General features: G+C 41.1%; 1 protein-coding gene across 2 annotated transcripts in view; it reads left to right on the forward strand.

Moving 5' to 3' along the window:
* The first annotated feature begins 7200 nt into the window (after positions 1–7200).
* Positions 7201–15531, forward strand: part of LOC136165203 (NHS-like protein 1) — a 142536-nt gene continuing 134205 nt past the window's right edge. For both annotated transcript variants that reach the window (XM_065931273.1, XM_065931274.1), the window contains exon 1: positions 7201–8074. In XM_065931273.1, the coding sequence (XP_065787345.1) occupies positions 7873–8074 (202 nt within the window). In that variant the 5' untranslated portion in view covers positions 7201–7872. The remainder of the gene's footprint in view (positions 8075–15531) is intronic.

Below are 15531 nucleotides of genomic sequence, written 5' to 3' on the forward strand. Positions count from 1 at the left end.
CACAGGAGTCTGTGATTTCTTCATTCTGACTCTATACTTACCTGTCAAGCTGGTAGCAAATGATCCAGTTAGGACAGAGAAAGTTCTAACTGGACTTTCAGTTAGAACTGAAAGCAAGATGGGCATTGCCCCTGTCGGCTCATTGGTTTCAGAACTTTTCAAACTTTTCTTTCTCCCTTCTTTTTTTTTTTTTTTTTTTTTTAGGTATAATTGCTTTGCAAGCTTTCCCACCTTTTTTTTTTTTTTTTAAATGTTTGGATTTCTCATTTATTTCTCACACATTTATCTAGTTCAATGAAATCACTGGAGATATCAGCAATATTTAACACATGTCTAGCATGGAATGGTAGTATAATAAAGGATATAGATGAACTGGTAAAATGCTTAATTAAAAAAAAACATATATTCAGTGTGCTTCATAGAGTCATAGTGAATATTCTTTAAAGATAGAACTAAATACAGTATGCATTTTGGAAGGTCACTTAAGGTTGACTGAAAAACTCTTTGTCTTAAACATGTACCAGGAAAAACTGATGAAAAAAAATTTTCCACTGCCACAAAGCAGCTAAATTTACATCGTGGAACCGAGGAGGTCCCAGCCTGTCTGCATGGATTATCGGGTAGAATGTGAGCTGTTTTTCCGATTTTGACTTGCTGTTGATTACCCCAGGTTTTGGGTAGGGCCAGTGAGTACTGGAGTTCTGGTGGATGGAAGCAGTGTACATGTCCTTACAAATTAAAAAAAGTGTATAGCCTAGAAGTTAATGACTACCTTTCTTCTCAAAGTGAAGCATTATCTATGGATAATAGAAATTTATTATTAACTTTAATTCAGATTATATACATATATATGTCAGTTTACACATTTTACTTTTGCCTTTTAGAATTTAGTGATAAAAGAGTTGAATTTAGTTATAAAGATCAAAATATCTCTTTGACCTGAAACATGCTAAGATCAGAAGCAAGAGGTACATGGGAATGAGTAGACGGTTCTGTTGTTCACTCTTGTGACCAGGATTGGTTAGTGCTGGCTGTGTGTAAGAGAAGAGATCCCTGCCTTTAGCCCGCCAGGCCCCTCTGTCCATGGGATTTTCTGGGCAAGAATACTGGAGTGAGTTGCCATTTCCTACTCCAGAAGATCTTCCTGACACAGGGATTGAACCAGGTTCTTTACCATTGAGCCACCAGGAAAGAGCTCAGAGAGCATTATCATCTAGTATCATGCTAACTCAAAGATGTTCGAGGGCCCTACCTGAGTGCTTTGGGAATTTGGAATTTCAGACCCTATAACAAACTTGAATCAGACTCTGCATTTTAATAAGATTTCCTATAATTTTTGTGCCAGACAAAGTTTGTGAAGAATTGGTTGAGTAGGTAGAATCAAAAAATAATTATAAGCATCTGGGAGGCCATAGGAGAGGTATGAAGAGATCAAAAGAGATCATGAGTAATTTTTTTTTTTTAATTTGGAATTTTACTTCAATTTCAGAGTAAGTTCATCCTTGGTTTATTACATCAGAATGATTTCAGACTCAATGCTCAGTTTTAGGGGAGCTTCTCATATGAACCTCTTGGATGGGAACATTTTCTTGGTCGAGGTCGGGGCAAAGTTTATATTCTTGGTTATAGACTGCTTACCAAGCCCCTAACAGTCCACAGTACACATCAGTGACAGTACCCATCCGTGAGAGCTTCTGACCAGGGACAGCCCTCACCCCCTTGCAGCGCGCCACATCCCAGGGGATCGAGAGCAGCCATGGGCTGCCATATTGCTCTTGCATCAAGTGATCCTGTGGGACCGGTGACACGAAGGCTTCGTGTCAGAACTGTTCAGGGGGCCTTTTCAGGCATGAAGACACTGAAAGATGGGATTTAGGTTGTGATGATGGCTAAATGCAAATGTGTGCATTTAATCTTTCCATTTGAGTAAACACTCATAATTCTGTGGAAAGGGACCTATTGTGACTTTCAGAGCTAGAGCTCAGTGAAAAGGCAATGCTTTTCTTGCTTGTAAATGGTGAAGCCTTGGTAGATGAGGAGAACCCTGAAAATAGACCTCTCTGAATAGTTGATTGGCAGTGTTTCACCTTCCCTGACTTCCTCCTTGAGTAAATCAGTTGCTTAATTCTGTAGGGAGTGGGAGGTGGACGAGGAAGGAGGATTTAGTGTACTGTGGGAGTTAGCTTGCTGTGGCCCTGGGGGCAAAATGAGGCTTTCTTTTTGTTGTTAGTTATAAATGTCTGGGCTCAAACTGTTTACTTCTCCTTGTTGAGATAAGCTTTCATTATTCTTGTGTACAGATTACCTCATAGGCAGTTTGCGTTTGAACCTACTTTTCAATTATTTACGAGAGATGACAGTTGGAAAAGCTGCTGCACCCAGTTCTAGAAGCTGAAGGTCGCTGTTGGTCATCTGGGTGGCTCATGGGGTAATCTGATAGGGTACACACTTCACTGCTCCTAGCCGGTCAGGGCTGCTTTAGAACATGACACACTCCTTGCTGCGGTATATGGTTTTTTCACCTTTGTCTCTGTTCATAAACCTTCTGTTTGTGCACCCCACTCCAGCCAAGCCAGTGCCCCTGACCCCCAACTCTGACCCTACAGCACTGTTGTCTGGTTTCTGACATCAGGGTTCTGCCTCTCCTATTCTTCCTTCCAGGTTTGAAGGGGAGATGCAATATGGGGAAGAATATTTTGTATTCTATTACAAGTTAATCACTAAAGGGATGTTATGTTGCCTGTGAGCTTAAGTTATACATAATGGCCCATCTCTGGGAACCATGCTTCCCTGATAATAAGCATTAGGCTAAAATACCTTTGTTTAGCTCACAGGAAGCATCCTGACTAGGTCCAGGTGTGAATGACTGCAGGGAGAAAGAAATTAACACATCCCCTCCGGAGGCTGATGGGAACCAGGAAGTGTTTGGCTTTACTCCCCCCCTTTTAGAATAAGAGGAGCCTGAATTCTAGCTCGGGCGGGGTGGTTCTTTGGGCTATGAGCCCACATCTTCTCAGTTTGCAGCCTTTCCGAATAAAGCCTTTGCTCCTTGCCCCAACCGCTCGTCTCTCGATTATTGGCCTGTTGTGTGGGGAGCAGTATGAGCTTAAACTTGGTAACAGAGGGTCAGGGCAGAAAAGGTACACATGGAAATTAAAAGTCATTGTGTTCCTTTGTGGCCTTTGAGGCCAAAAAACTGATGGCATTTGAAATTAGTTCCCACTCTCGGCTGGCATTTTAATGCAGATGGCAGGGGGAGCAATTCCATGGCTGACTGGGTTGAGAGGTTTGTCTGATCCTATATCCTGTCATGTTTAACAACTTTTATTAAATCAAAAACTTCCATTTGAGCTAAATTCCTCTTTAAGGTTGTCGGTATATATTGAAACATGAAATACTGTGTCTTTTGGCAAGGACTTTCCAAACGTATTCAGTCTATCCCTTTGACTCATGCTGGAAATAGAAATAAATCTTTCCAAACTAAGGGGTATTTGACTCAGGAATTCTCAAAGAAGATGATTCTTGAACTTCCCTTAGTAACACATTCTGGTGTCTCCCAGTCTTTATAGTTGATAACTTTTCATTAATGTATTATTTAAATCATTCATGAAATATATAATTTCTTGTCCTTTTGTCAATAGCATTGGGTTAATTTCTCACCACCCTCAAGTGCTAAGAACTTAATATAAAAGAGCCAATAAATCATAAACCTGGTGTAAGTTCACATGGGGGTCGTTACCCAGAGGCTGTTTTGATTTCAGATGCACACAGCAGTGAATGGCAGCTTGCAGCAAATAGCAGTGAGCAGTAGCCGGAAGCAAGGTCTGAGTTTCCCAGACCTAACCACTGGCCGTGTCAACCTTCAGGCTCCCATCTCACAAGTGAAAGGGCAAGGGTGCCAGCCGGGAGGCGGCTGTGACAGAGTCCTTCCCCTGAAGTTACTATTTCTCTCCAGGAGCACTCCTGACTCCCGTGAAACATATAATTCAGGCACGGTTGTTTATCTGACTTCCTGATGCCTGAAGCTCAGCGGGGGCAAAGTGGTGGGAGGGGAACAGTTATTGGCACATAAGAAGACAGCAGAAGTTTCACGTCGACAGCCTGAAAGTGAGTGGGGGTGATGGGAGGCACTTCACCGTCAGGAATGCAGATAAAATCTGTTCAGCATGTCTATTTAAAAGGTCTGGGAAGACTGTATTTTATTGTAGGCTGTCTTGGAAATAATAGTTAAACTAAGATGTTTTTATTACGTTGAAGATTATCGCTAAAACTGTTTGAAGAAACAGGCTATACTCTCAAAGTAGGGATTTTCCATTGCGGGGTAATTGTTAAGATTAGCAGTAGTGTATGTGGTGTGCGTGGCCCAAAGTAGCCATGACCCCCGATATTTGGGGGTAGTTTTGTATGACCCGTGGCTTGATAGGTCCAGATAATGTGTGTGGTTCATCATAGTTGTGGCATAAATAAAACTTGAATGAATTTAAGAGCTTTCTAGGGCTTCCCAGGTGGTGGAGAGGTAAAGATTCCACATGCCAATGCAGATGCAAGAGATGTAAGAGAATGAGTCGGGAAGATCCCTTGGAATAGGAAATGGCAACATACTTCAGTATTCTTGCCTGAAAAATTCCACGGACAGAGGAGCTTGGTGGGTTCATGGGTTCGCAAAGAGTTGGACACCAGTGAGCACACGCGCAACAGCTTTTTAAGCAATTCACTTATGTTTTTCTAAGCTAATTGGAGTACCTGTCTAGTTGGAGTATCTATCCTGTGTCTGACTGTTTGCGACCGCATGGACTGTAGCCCGCCAGCCTCCTTTGTCCATGGGATTCTCCAGGCAAGAACACTGGAGAGGGTTGCCATTCCCTTCTCCAGGGAATCTTCCTGACCCAGGAATAGAACCCAGGTCTCTTGCATTGCAGGGAGATTCTTTACCATCTGAGGCACTGAAGAATCCACCTATCTAAGATGAAGAGTCAAAGTGCAAGTATTTCCTCCAAAGCTGATTTAGGTCATTGTATTTTATCTTGATCATAGGGGAACTCTGATCCAGTTGTAATTTATTTGACCTCCTTTTACTTAAGTGAAGATACTAATAATCAAGACTCAGTCTAACAGAATAGCTAATAGATGGAGAATTGGTTATATGCAAGCATATCCATTGGTCTTGTGAATAATGGGAAACCTTTAAATTTCTTGGAAGTTCTGCATAAGTGTGTGTTTAATGTGAGGGAGGGTCATGAGTCTAGTCCTTGAATGGACCAGTTTTCCTTCCTGGTTGCTTGGCGGTGAATATTCCTCTACCTCTTCCCAGAGGAGTGGAGAAACAGGAGGTACTGGAGGAAGACACCCCAGTTGCTAATGACAGCAGCTCGTCTCTGCTATTGCATGAGTATGTGTGTACACTTGGAGGACGCTGGGCTGGGGAACATGTTCAGCAGTACTTCGTGAATACACAGCACAGCACAAGGTTAATTTCAGGGCTTATATGTTTCTGTGTTAGAACTGTAACTGTGGGACATAAGCATCAGTGCAGAAACCACTGTGTTCCTTGTTTGGAGTCCATGGATTCTTAACGAGTAAATAACCTGGATGTCAGAGGGTCCTCTGTGCCAACGGTAAGCAGCATTTGGGATGTTCTGTATTTTTTTTTTTTTTTTTTTTACTACTTTGAGTCTTTGACTTGAAAAGAATACTGAATATTTGAACTTTGATGTTAGCCTCTGTTGCCATGTATAATGATATCATTTTTTACCCTTATAACAGTGATCAAAGTAGAGGCCTCACTCCTCTGAGTGACACTGGTGTGTTACATATGTTCTCTGAACCTGATTTTCTCCATCAGTAAATTGAGAGGTTTAAATGACATGATTTCTTGAGGACACTTTGAGCGTTTACTGAGTCCGTATTTTTGCTACCTGGATTGTTCTGTAGCTTTGCTCTTGAGTCTTAGCACCTGTTCCCTGTCGTGATTTCCATGGTAGTATGAGTTGTCCATCCATGGAGCACTTGGCAGCTGCTCTGTGTTCTTTTTCTATAAATGTTCCAATCCTGTTAAGCGTGTAGTGCCTTTTTCTAACCATCTCAGTTAACGGCAATAGATGTATGATGCAAAATCCTGCTTTTATTAATTTCAGTCAAGCTTGGTTTTCTGTTGCAGTTTGTTAGCTTTATTTGCTCAATGTTCAATGCTAAGCGCAGGAAGGGGGTTCTCAGGTGACTCTGTGGTAAAGAATCCACCTGCGATGGAGGAGATGCAGCTTCGATCCCTGGGTGGGGAAGATCCCCTGGAGGGGGAAATGGCAACCTCTTCCACTGTTCTTGCCTGGAAAATTGCATGGACAGAGGAGCCGGGCGGGCTACAGTCCTTGGGATCATGAAAGAGTCAAACCCAACTGAGCGAATAAACGAGTGCAGGAGAGTGAGATATGGACCCAGCTTTCCTTACTCTGAATGACTCTCTGGGAGAGTACTCCATCACCAAGTCTCTGTGATAGAAAGTTGCAGAAATTCTTCACACCCCTAGGGTTGTGGAATTATCCTGGCCTTGGGTGAAATGCTGCACCCTAATGCATTCCAACATGTGGCTCTAGATATTTTGCATGCTCTGATTAAGATTTACAAAGGGCTCGAGCCTGCAGCTAATTGTTACCAGCATAGCTCTCAGATGATGGGTCTCTGTAATAGGATGATCATTCAAAGAGGAGAGGAATAACCCCCAGGGGCTGCTGGTGGCGAAACAGAGGCGGCTCATCTGTCCCACGCTCTGGGCTGCTGGTGGAAAACAGGAGAGGCCAAGACAGGTGCAGAAATGGCTGCACTTCACCTTCACTGAAAGCTGCAAGTGACATGATAGCTTGGTCAGTTTCATTCCCTTTGGAAGTAGATGATGATGTTCTTAAATCCATTTAGGAATGCTGATGAGATTTAACTACATTATCTTTGAAGGCACCTTCTAAAAAATCCCATTTCTAGAAGTGGTCTGATGATAATCCAGTTTTGGCTTTAAAAATTTTGTCCAGAAGTCTGTATTCTACACAGACTTGCATTTTCATAGCTTTGCTGGAGTTCAGAAGTTAGAGCTGCCTCTGAAGTGTTGGCTGCGGGGAGGCGGGGTTTTCTGTCTCCAATGAGGTGGCTTCGGTGTCCGGAAAAGCCTATCGCCTTTCACAGGAGCGCTTACTCTGTAATCCAAGCGATAGCCACGCAGCCTGTTTTATTGTTTGTGGAGTCCTGTGGCTCCTGGGCGCTTCACAGACGGGAAGGAGGGCAAGTGGGGGATTTACGACTCTGCAGTGAGCTGGGGCCAGTGAGCCGAACTGTGATTTCTCCCAAGTCACCTGTGTGGGTGAACTTTAAACTGGGCACCTGAGTTGACGCTGAATCTTTTTCTGCAGCCTGAGGAGTTCCTTCTGTGCCACAGACGGCTGGCTTTCTGCCTGAGCGGGGAAAGATGCCTGGGAGAGGAATAGGATTACAGTACGGGATGCTAGGCACACACCAGAGAGTCGGAGTGCCTTGGTCCTGCTCTTCGCCAAGTCCTGACAAGCGTTCCTGAGATGAACGTTTTGCTTCTTTTTTAGAATTATACTTTTAGTTATTTTTATTGGGTGGAGGGAGACTGCGGATATTCTTGATCTTTAAACCAAGTACCACAATGTGAAAAAACATCTTTTTTTCCTCTAACCTCTCATTTCCCTTTTCTTTGTAATTGGGTGACACAGAAGCAATCTTTCTTCAGATTCAGACTCTCAATATTGTCTGAATAAGTAGCCAGGAGGAGGTTCATGGAAAGGACCTGGGACAATTTGAAAAAACGAGGTTTTTGTTGGCTGGATTGACCTTTCTCTGTAGTCGACTTTGATGTGAAAGAAGATGAAAAAGGAAGGCTCTTCAGGTTCCTTTAGGCTCAAGTCAAACCCAGGTTCCCTCTCACGTGCTGTGAGCTGGATAAATTTCTCCTCCTTGTCCCGGCAGACAAAGAGGCTGTTTCGCAGTGATGGGGAGTTGTCGGTCTGTGGGCAGCAGGTGGAAGCAGATGATGAAAACTGGACCTACAGAACCCAGCCCAGAAAAGGTGACTTGACTTTTTTTTTTTCATTTACACGTTTTTAGAAGTTTGCTCTGTACAGTTCTTTGTTCACAGGTTTTGGCCCCTTTTGGAGTTTTTGTGGTGGTTTTATGTTGGAATTCAGTGTCAGTCATTTGTGTACATGTCTAAAGTAAAAATACTCCTTCAACTAGATTCAACCTGAGACCGTGTCCTTCTCAGAAGGATAAAATAGCTGTTATGTGTCCGCAGCACTCTGTCCCCCCTGCCTTCCGCACACTCATGTGACTTGTGCAAAGTTCAGTGGTAAGCCACCATCCTGGGAGGAATCGTCTGCTCTTTACAACAACTGAAAGTTAGGACATGGAGCTCTTTTCTAAAACAGTGCACTGAGAAAACTTTGGGAATTGTGGGTGGACTTTCTGCATATTTCTTTAAGACAACTGAATTACCCGAACGCTTGAATGAACAGGTGCCAGAGTGACACCGGGGAAATGAACACAGGGAACACTGACCCTTGATATCGTGTCCAAAAGGGCTTTTCGGATTTCTTTCAAGTTCCTTTTCAGACCAGTGCTAGTTTCTGTTCTCAGGTTTAACATGGTTTGCCTTCTTCAAGGTGAAGAAAAATATCAGTCCTGGCCGAAAAGAGGGGAACTATTTCAATATTTCTTAAACACACCCCTGTTTTATATTTAGAATTTCTGAGGTCTTCCTCTTAGAATGTTTACTGGAGAGACTGAATTGTTAGGCTCTAAAATGGTTTCTCCATTCAGAGCAGTGGCACAGCCTCGCGGGGGAGTGCTATTTAAGGCTTACAAAGGAACCTCATCCAGACATTCCGCGTGATTGTGTTTTCCCTGTTTATCACATTCTTCCCGTGCCAAGAGAAACCTCGCTAAAACCTTTCAGGGACCTGTCATTCCCCTTCTTTTGGGAAACGAAACTGCTGAAATGTGAGAGAATCAACTAAGTTAAATATGGGCTAATGGGGACAGTGATTATATTCCACGGACTTGAAATTAAACGCACCCATCTTCATGGATAATATAGGTTAAGCCATTTGCTCTTGTCTGTTAAACTATGGCTCAAGAGGGACTAGTTAATGCTCTTTGAAGATGTCAGTTGTTTATTATGTCAAGAAGGTGGTCCGCAGTGGTCTATTGATACCGAGCCACAGTATGATGCTTTTAGTTCAGATGGTGTATAAATCGCCTGGCGTAGAAAAGGCATTTATACTTTCTGGCTGGAGTTGTGTAGTTTAGTAAGTCCACGAACTTTACTTTTTCTAAATCAGGAATAAGCTGTGGTTTTGGTAAATGGGTGGGTTGTAATGTTCGAAGGGTGGATACAGTAGTGCTGTGGTTGCAAGAGGGTGTAGTTTTAATTACTTTGGGCTTTGCCAGAGGTGGTTGTTTTATGACTTGTTTTGTTTTAAATCAACCGCTGTCAAGGTTCTGTTAAAGATTGTGTACATGTGAGCACGCGGCTTTAGGATTTCTATCATAGATGCTCCATCTAAATTAACTCTAAAGGGAAAGAAACTGTGAATTTGCATGGGTGAGTTTTGGTTGGGAAATGAAGCAAATACTGTACACTTGACTTGTAAAAAATAAAGAAGTCATTGTAAAGACCAGGGCGATTTGTGGAAGGAGGACTTGTTTATGTAAGAAAACAAAAGAGTGTGCCCTTTATCCCTTACTGTACTGGGGAATTCTATAGCCTCATGAAGATAAATGGTGGCATAATACAGTGTGTACATTTATACGGAGCTTAGAAATAATTGGACATGGATAATATTATCACTTTGACATGTGCAGTTACGGGGACATCCTTAAAAGGCTGCCTATAGATCAGAATTCATGGTCTTGGATTCTGTTTTCACATTTGACTTGCAAAAGAAAATTGGCTCCCAACTTTGATATGTTGCCTCAGGAGCATTATAACAATTGATCCTTATTCCACTTAATTCTTTCCTTTGGAGAAATATGGAATGACTTTTGTTTATCGTTAGAGATCAAAAGAGGGAATATCTTTCAGAAAAGTTATACAGGGTTGGAGTTTTGTTTTAGTTTTTATTGTTTTTTTCTTTCTTTCTTTTTTTTTTTAGGAGCATCCAATAAGCTAGAAGTCTAACAAGGATTATCAGTCAGTGTCAAGAATACCCAATGGCCATATTAGAATTTGTTTGCAAATAAATATATGTTGAAGACATATTGGTCTGATGGGGATTGGATAGCCTAGACCTCATGTATCTGTCTGCCTAGACCTCATGCATCTGAATCCACTTCCTTTCAGCCTGCTCCCCAACCCCCTGACCTTATTTTAACATTTTTGTGATTTACACAAAATGTATCTCTCCTCTGCAGACATATACTACCATCAAGCAGTGCCAGAGGTGGGGCAGTGCAGCTTAACAGGTCCTCCTCAAGTCAGTGGTCCTGTCTGTGTTCTTACCCCCACCCCCACCCCCAAGGGATCTGTCTGATGGGTGATGGGGTGTCCGGTTCTGCGGGCTCTCTCCCTCCCATCCAGCAGCTGCTGCTGGGTCAGAGTGCTTGCCCTGCTCTCTGCCTGCTTCTCCAGGTCACATTGCTTTGCTCAATTAGCCTATGAATCACCACTATCAGCGTCAGTGGTGTTTCAGTGGTATGTTGACTAAGACGCACGTTCACTTTATTAAACAGTTCTTTCAAATTTTGTTTTTGTGCTTTTTATAGTGAATCTCCATATTAGATTGCTTATCAATAACACCAGAATAACACGTTCAAGTGGTTACCATTTTGGCTGTCTGTCAGTACACAGTCCCATCACTTTATAATCCAGTGTTACTGATTATACTCAAGAAGCTAAGGATAAAATTCCTGAGCCTAAAAAGTAACTAGAAGATCCATATCGATATGTCCGCAGCAATCACAAGGAAGAACCTTTGTGCTTTCTCATGTTCTAGCACATGGCAAATTTCTAAACTTTCTTGTATTGACATTGGTACTCCAGAAGGTATAAATGAATTGAGTAACAGTAGTGACCCATCTTTAGGTGATGTGACCCACTATAACAGCAGATGATATTTTGACTTAATTAGCCATGACAACGAAGGGTGCGAATCAGTGTCCTTTAGAATATTAATGAACCATGCGCTGTTTTACTAGATGCCCGTGTAGTAAAAAAGTAGAAGTTAGTTGTAAATGAGCCAAACTGTTGCTTTTCTTGTGGAGTTATGAGAGAATTTAGAAGGAATTCTCATTGAGGATCATGTGTAGGATACAGAGAAATATAAACATACGGCCCCTGAAGTCATGGAGTTCATACTTCAGGGGAGAAGTGGATATCTAATGGAGAATTAAAGAGAAAGTGCAGGAGAATTGTGAAAAAGTGTGAAGAGAGTTTTAGAATGAGAAGGTACTTTATCTGGAGCATTTTCATGTTTTGCAAGGTTTTCCAGCTGTGCATTGATTTAAATAATATTTAATGAGCTCCTGCTTTGTTTCCAGCACTGTGGAAGGTTCTCAAGGGAGACTAATGACCAGTAATATTTATTCTGTGCTTCCCCTATCTCACTTGCTTACTCTTCTCTTGTCAATTAAAACCCGAAGAGGAGGAATTATAGTGGGGTATCCTCTCATTGAGCAGAGTATGTTTTGTTGGAGCCCCAGTTCTGTTCAGCTGTGCAGAGGCATGATTGATGATTCCGGTATTGGCAGGTCAACAGATTGGGTAATTGACATGCAAAGCCTCAATTTAAAGGGTGCTTTCATTCTCTTTTTCTGGATGTTGCCATATGTATTAATAACATTGCAAAATTGGCATCATTTGAATTTCAGTTCACTCCCTTCACAGAAGCTACAAAAATGACCAGAGAAAGGCCTTTCTAGGTATCAAGGGTAATGAATAATCCATACACTAGATAATCAATTGTCCAGTGTGGGAATTGACTGTATTTAAAATAATTTCATCCCAGTGTCCTCGCTGATTAAACAGTTGCAGAAAACAGAATGCTTGTGCATAATTAGATTAGCAGTGACTTCAGATGTTATAGTGGAGAAAAATGGCATAGCAGACCAAAAGCTGCAAGGTCAAGATCCTGTTACTATGTAAATGCCTGTGATTTATTTTTGATCATAAAATCTTTATAAGATTTTAGAACATTTCCTCCATAATATTAAAAAAAAAAAAAACTTGGGAAATATTGTCAAAGCAGCATCGCAAATTTGAGAATAAAATTACATATTACACAAATATTTATGCTGAGGATCACTGTGTATGTTGGAAAAATAGCTAAATGGAGTTTATCTTGGTGTCTTAATAAAAAAAGGTAAGAAGAATATTCTCAGTGTGGTGAATGTAATGTTTTCTTTCTACTGAAGCTGACATTCTGTGAAAGAGACAAACAATGAATGCCACTTAATATTTTATCTGGTTCGTTGAGACTGCCCTTTATTAACCTTTGTTTTTTCTTTTGAAATTAGTCTCTGTCTTGCTGCCTTATTGCAAAAATGATCCTATTTGTCATTAAATTGATGAAGTTCTATTGAAATATTTTATCTAATACCTTTTCTTTATTTTCTTGTTTTTAGAAGTTTGTGGATTTGCTTTGAGACTTAGGTACTTAGTTAGATTACTGGACATACCATAGAGTAATGAAGGAAATAACTTATTGTGTAGAGCTTGGGTTTGAAAGTGAGTAACCTGTGTTCTTTTTTTTTTTTTCTTTTAAAAAATTCAGTAAATTTTAAAATTAACATATTGTTAATATAACCTGTATTGTTTTCCATGGAAATGTCTTTGCTGGGTTTTGAAAACTTTTTTTTGAAATTATTCTTTACACACAGTTATTTTAAAAGGAATTTAAAAAGACTGCACATTAATTAGGGTTAATTTTTATGTCTCTTATAACTTGTATTTATATAATTAGATATTCATAGAAAGTGTTATATTTTCATGTAATTTCAGGGGTTTGGGATTTAGCTGTCATTTTCTGTCAAATTAAGTGTGGTGTGTGTGTTTATTTTTACCACAGTATTTCCTATCAGATACTTTAGGTAGCTCCGATGTTGTCAGTTTTATCTCAAGGTCTGTTGTGCCTGCCCCCAGTCACTTGCCCATCTTTACTGTGGTCCAGGTCTTTATCAGCTCCTACCTGGCCTTCTGAAAGGTCTTCTCCTTTTGTTATCCTCACTCTTGTTGTCTTTGAGCTATTAGTATTCTTGCGTCTACACTGTAATTGGAATGATCTTCTTAAAACACAAATACCATATATCTGTGTATGCTCACTCACTCAGTCATGTCTGACTCTTTGCAACCCTATGAGCTGCAGTCTGCTGGGCTCCTCTGTCCTTGAGATTTTCCAGGCAAGAATACTGGGGTGGGTTGCCCCTTCCTCCTTCAGGAGATCTTCCTGACCCAGGGATTGAACCTGTGTCTCCTGCATCGGCAGGTGGATTCTTCGCCACTGAGCCACCTAGGAAGCCCCACAAATAGTCCCTCTTTATCCATGGTTTCAATTTTTATGGATTCAGTTACGTGTGGTCAACTGTAATCCGAAAATATTAAATGGAAAATTCCAGAAGTTATACATTAAATTGGGCACTGTTCTGAAGAGCGTGATGAACTCTCTTGCCAGCCCGCCCTGTGCTGCCCGGGATGTGAGTAACCCCTGTGTTCAGAGTGTCCCGCCTGTTAGTCCCTCAGGGGCCGTCTCGTCTCGGTTATCAGATTGACTGTCATGGCATTGCAGTGCTCGTCTTCTAGTCACCCTTAGTTCACTTAATAATAGCTAGCCCCACAGCACAAGAGTCATGATGTTCACAATTCAGATAAGCCAAAGAGAAGCCATAAAGTGCCTTCTTTAAGTGAAAAGGTGAACTTCTCAACTAAAGGACAGGGGAAAAAAATCATATACTGACTGATGTTGCCAAGATCTATGGTAAGAAGGAATCTTCTATCTGTGAAATTGTGAAGAAGGAAAAATAAATTCGTGCTAGTTTTGCTGTCACACCTCAAATTGCAAGTTGCAGCCACAGTGTGTAATAAGTGCTTAGTTAAGAAGAAAAAAGCATTACATTTGTATAATAAGATATTTTGAAAGAGAGATCCATTCTTAAACCTTTATTATAGTATTTTGTTATTAGTAATTTCTGTTACTCTCTTACTGTGCCTAATTTATAAATTAAACTTTATTATAGGTGCATGCAGGAAGAAACATAGTGTATATAGGATGCACTACTATCCTTGGTTTCAGGTAACCCTGGGGGGTCTTTTTTCCCGATGTTCCAACAGATGTTGGCAATTTGATCTCTGGTTCCTCTGCCTTTTCTAAATCCAACTTGAACATCTGGAAGTTTATGGTTCATGTACTATTGAAGCCTGGCTTGGAGAATTTTGAGCATTACATTGCTAGTGTGCGAGATGAGTGCAACTGTGTGGTAGTGTGAACATTCTTTGGCATTGCCTTTCTTTGGGAGTGGAATGAAAACTGACCTTTTCCAGTCCTGTGGCCACTGCTGAGTTTTCCAGATTTGCTGGCGTATTGAGTGCAGCACTTTCACTGCATCATCTTTTAGGATTTGAAATAGCTCAATTGGAATTCCATCACTTCCTCTAACTTTGTTAGTAGTGATACTTCCTAGGGCCCACTTAACTTCACATTCCAGGATGTCTGGCTCTAGGTGAGTGATCACACAATTGTGATTATTTGGGTCATGAAGATCTTTTTTGTATAGTTCTTCTGTGTATTCTTGCCACCTCTTCTTAATATCTTCTGCTTCTGTTAGGTTCATACCATTTCTGACCTTAATTGTGCCCCTTTTTGCATGAAATGTTCCCTTGGTATCTCTAATTTTCTTGAAGAGATCTGTAGTCTTTCCCATTCTATTGTTTTCCTCTATTTCTTTGCATTGATCGCTGAGGAAGGCTTTATTTTCTCTCCTGGCTATTCTTTGGAACTCTGCATTCAAATGGGTATATCTTTCCTTTTCTCCTTTGTTTTTTGCTCCTCTCCAAGGCCAAATTTGCCTATTACTCCGGGTATCTCTTGACTTCCTATTTTGCATTTCAGTCCCCCTATAATGAAAAGGATATCTTTTTTTGGGTGTTAGTGCTAGAAGGTCTTGTAGGTCTTCATAGAACTGTTGAACTCCAGCTTCTTACTGGGGCATAGACTTGGATTATTGTAATATTGAATGGTTTGCCTTGGCAATGAACAGAAATCATTCTGTTGTTCTTGAGATTGCATCCAAGTACAACATTTAGGACTCTTTTGTTGCCTAAGATGGCTACTCCATTTCTTCTAAGTGACTCTTGCCCACAGTAGTAGTTATAATGGTCATCTGAGTTAAATTCACCCGTTCCAGTCCATTTTAGTTCACTGATTCCTAAAATGTCGATATTCACTCTTGCCATCTCCTGTCTGACCACTTCCAGTTTGCCTTGGTTCATGGACATAACATTCCAGGTTCCTGTGCAATATTGCTCTTTACAGCATC

Source organism: Muntiacus reevesi, chromosome 3 (genome assembly GCF_963930625.1).
Source record: "Muntiacus reevesi chromosome 3, mMunRee1.1, whole genome shotgun sequence".
Classification (NCBI taxonomy): Eukaryota; Metazoa; Chordata; class Mammalia; order Artiodactyla; family Cervidae; genus Muntiacus; species Muntiacus reevesi.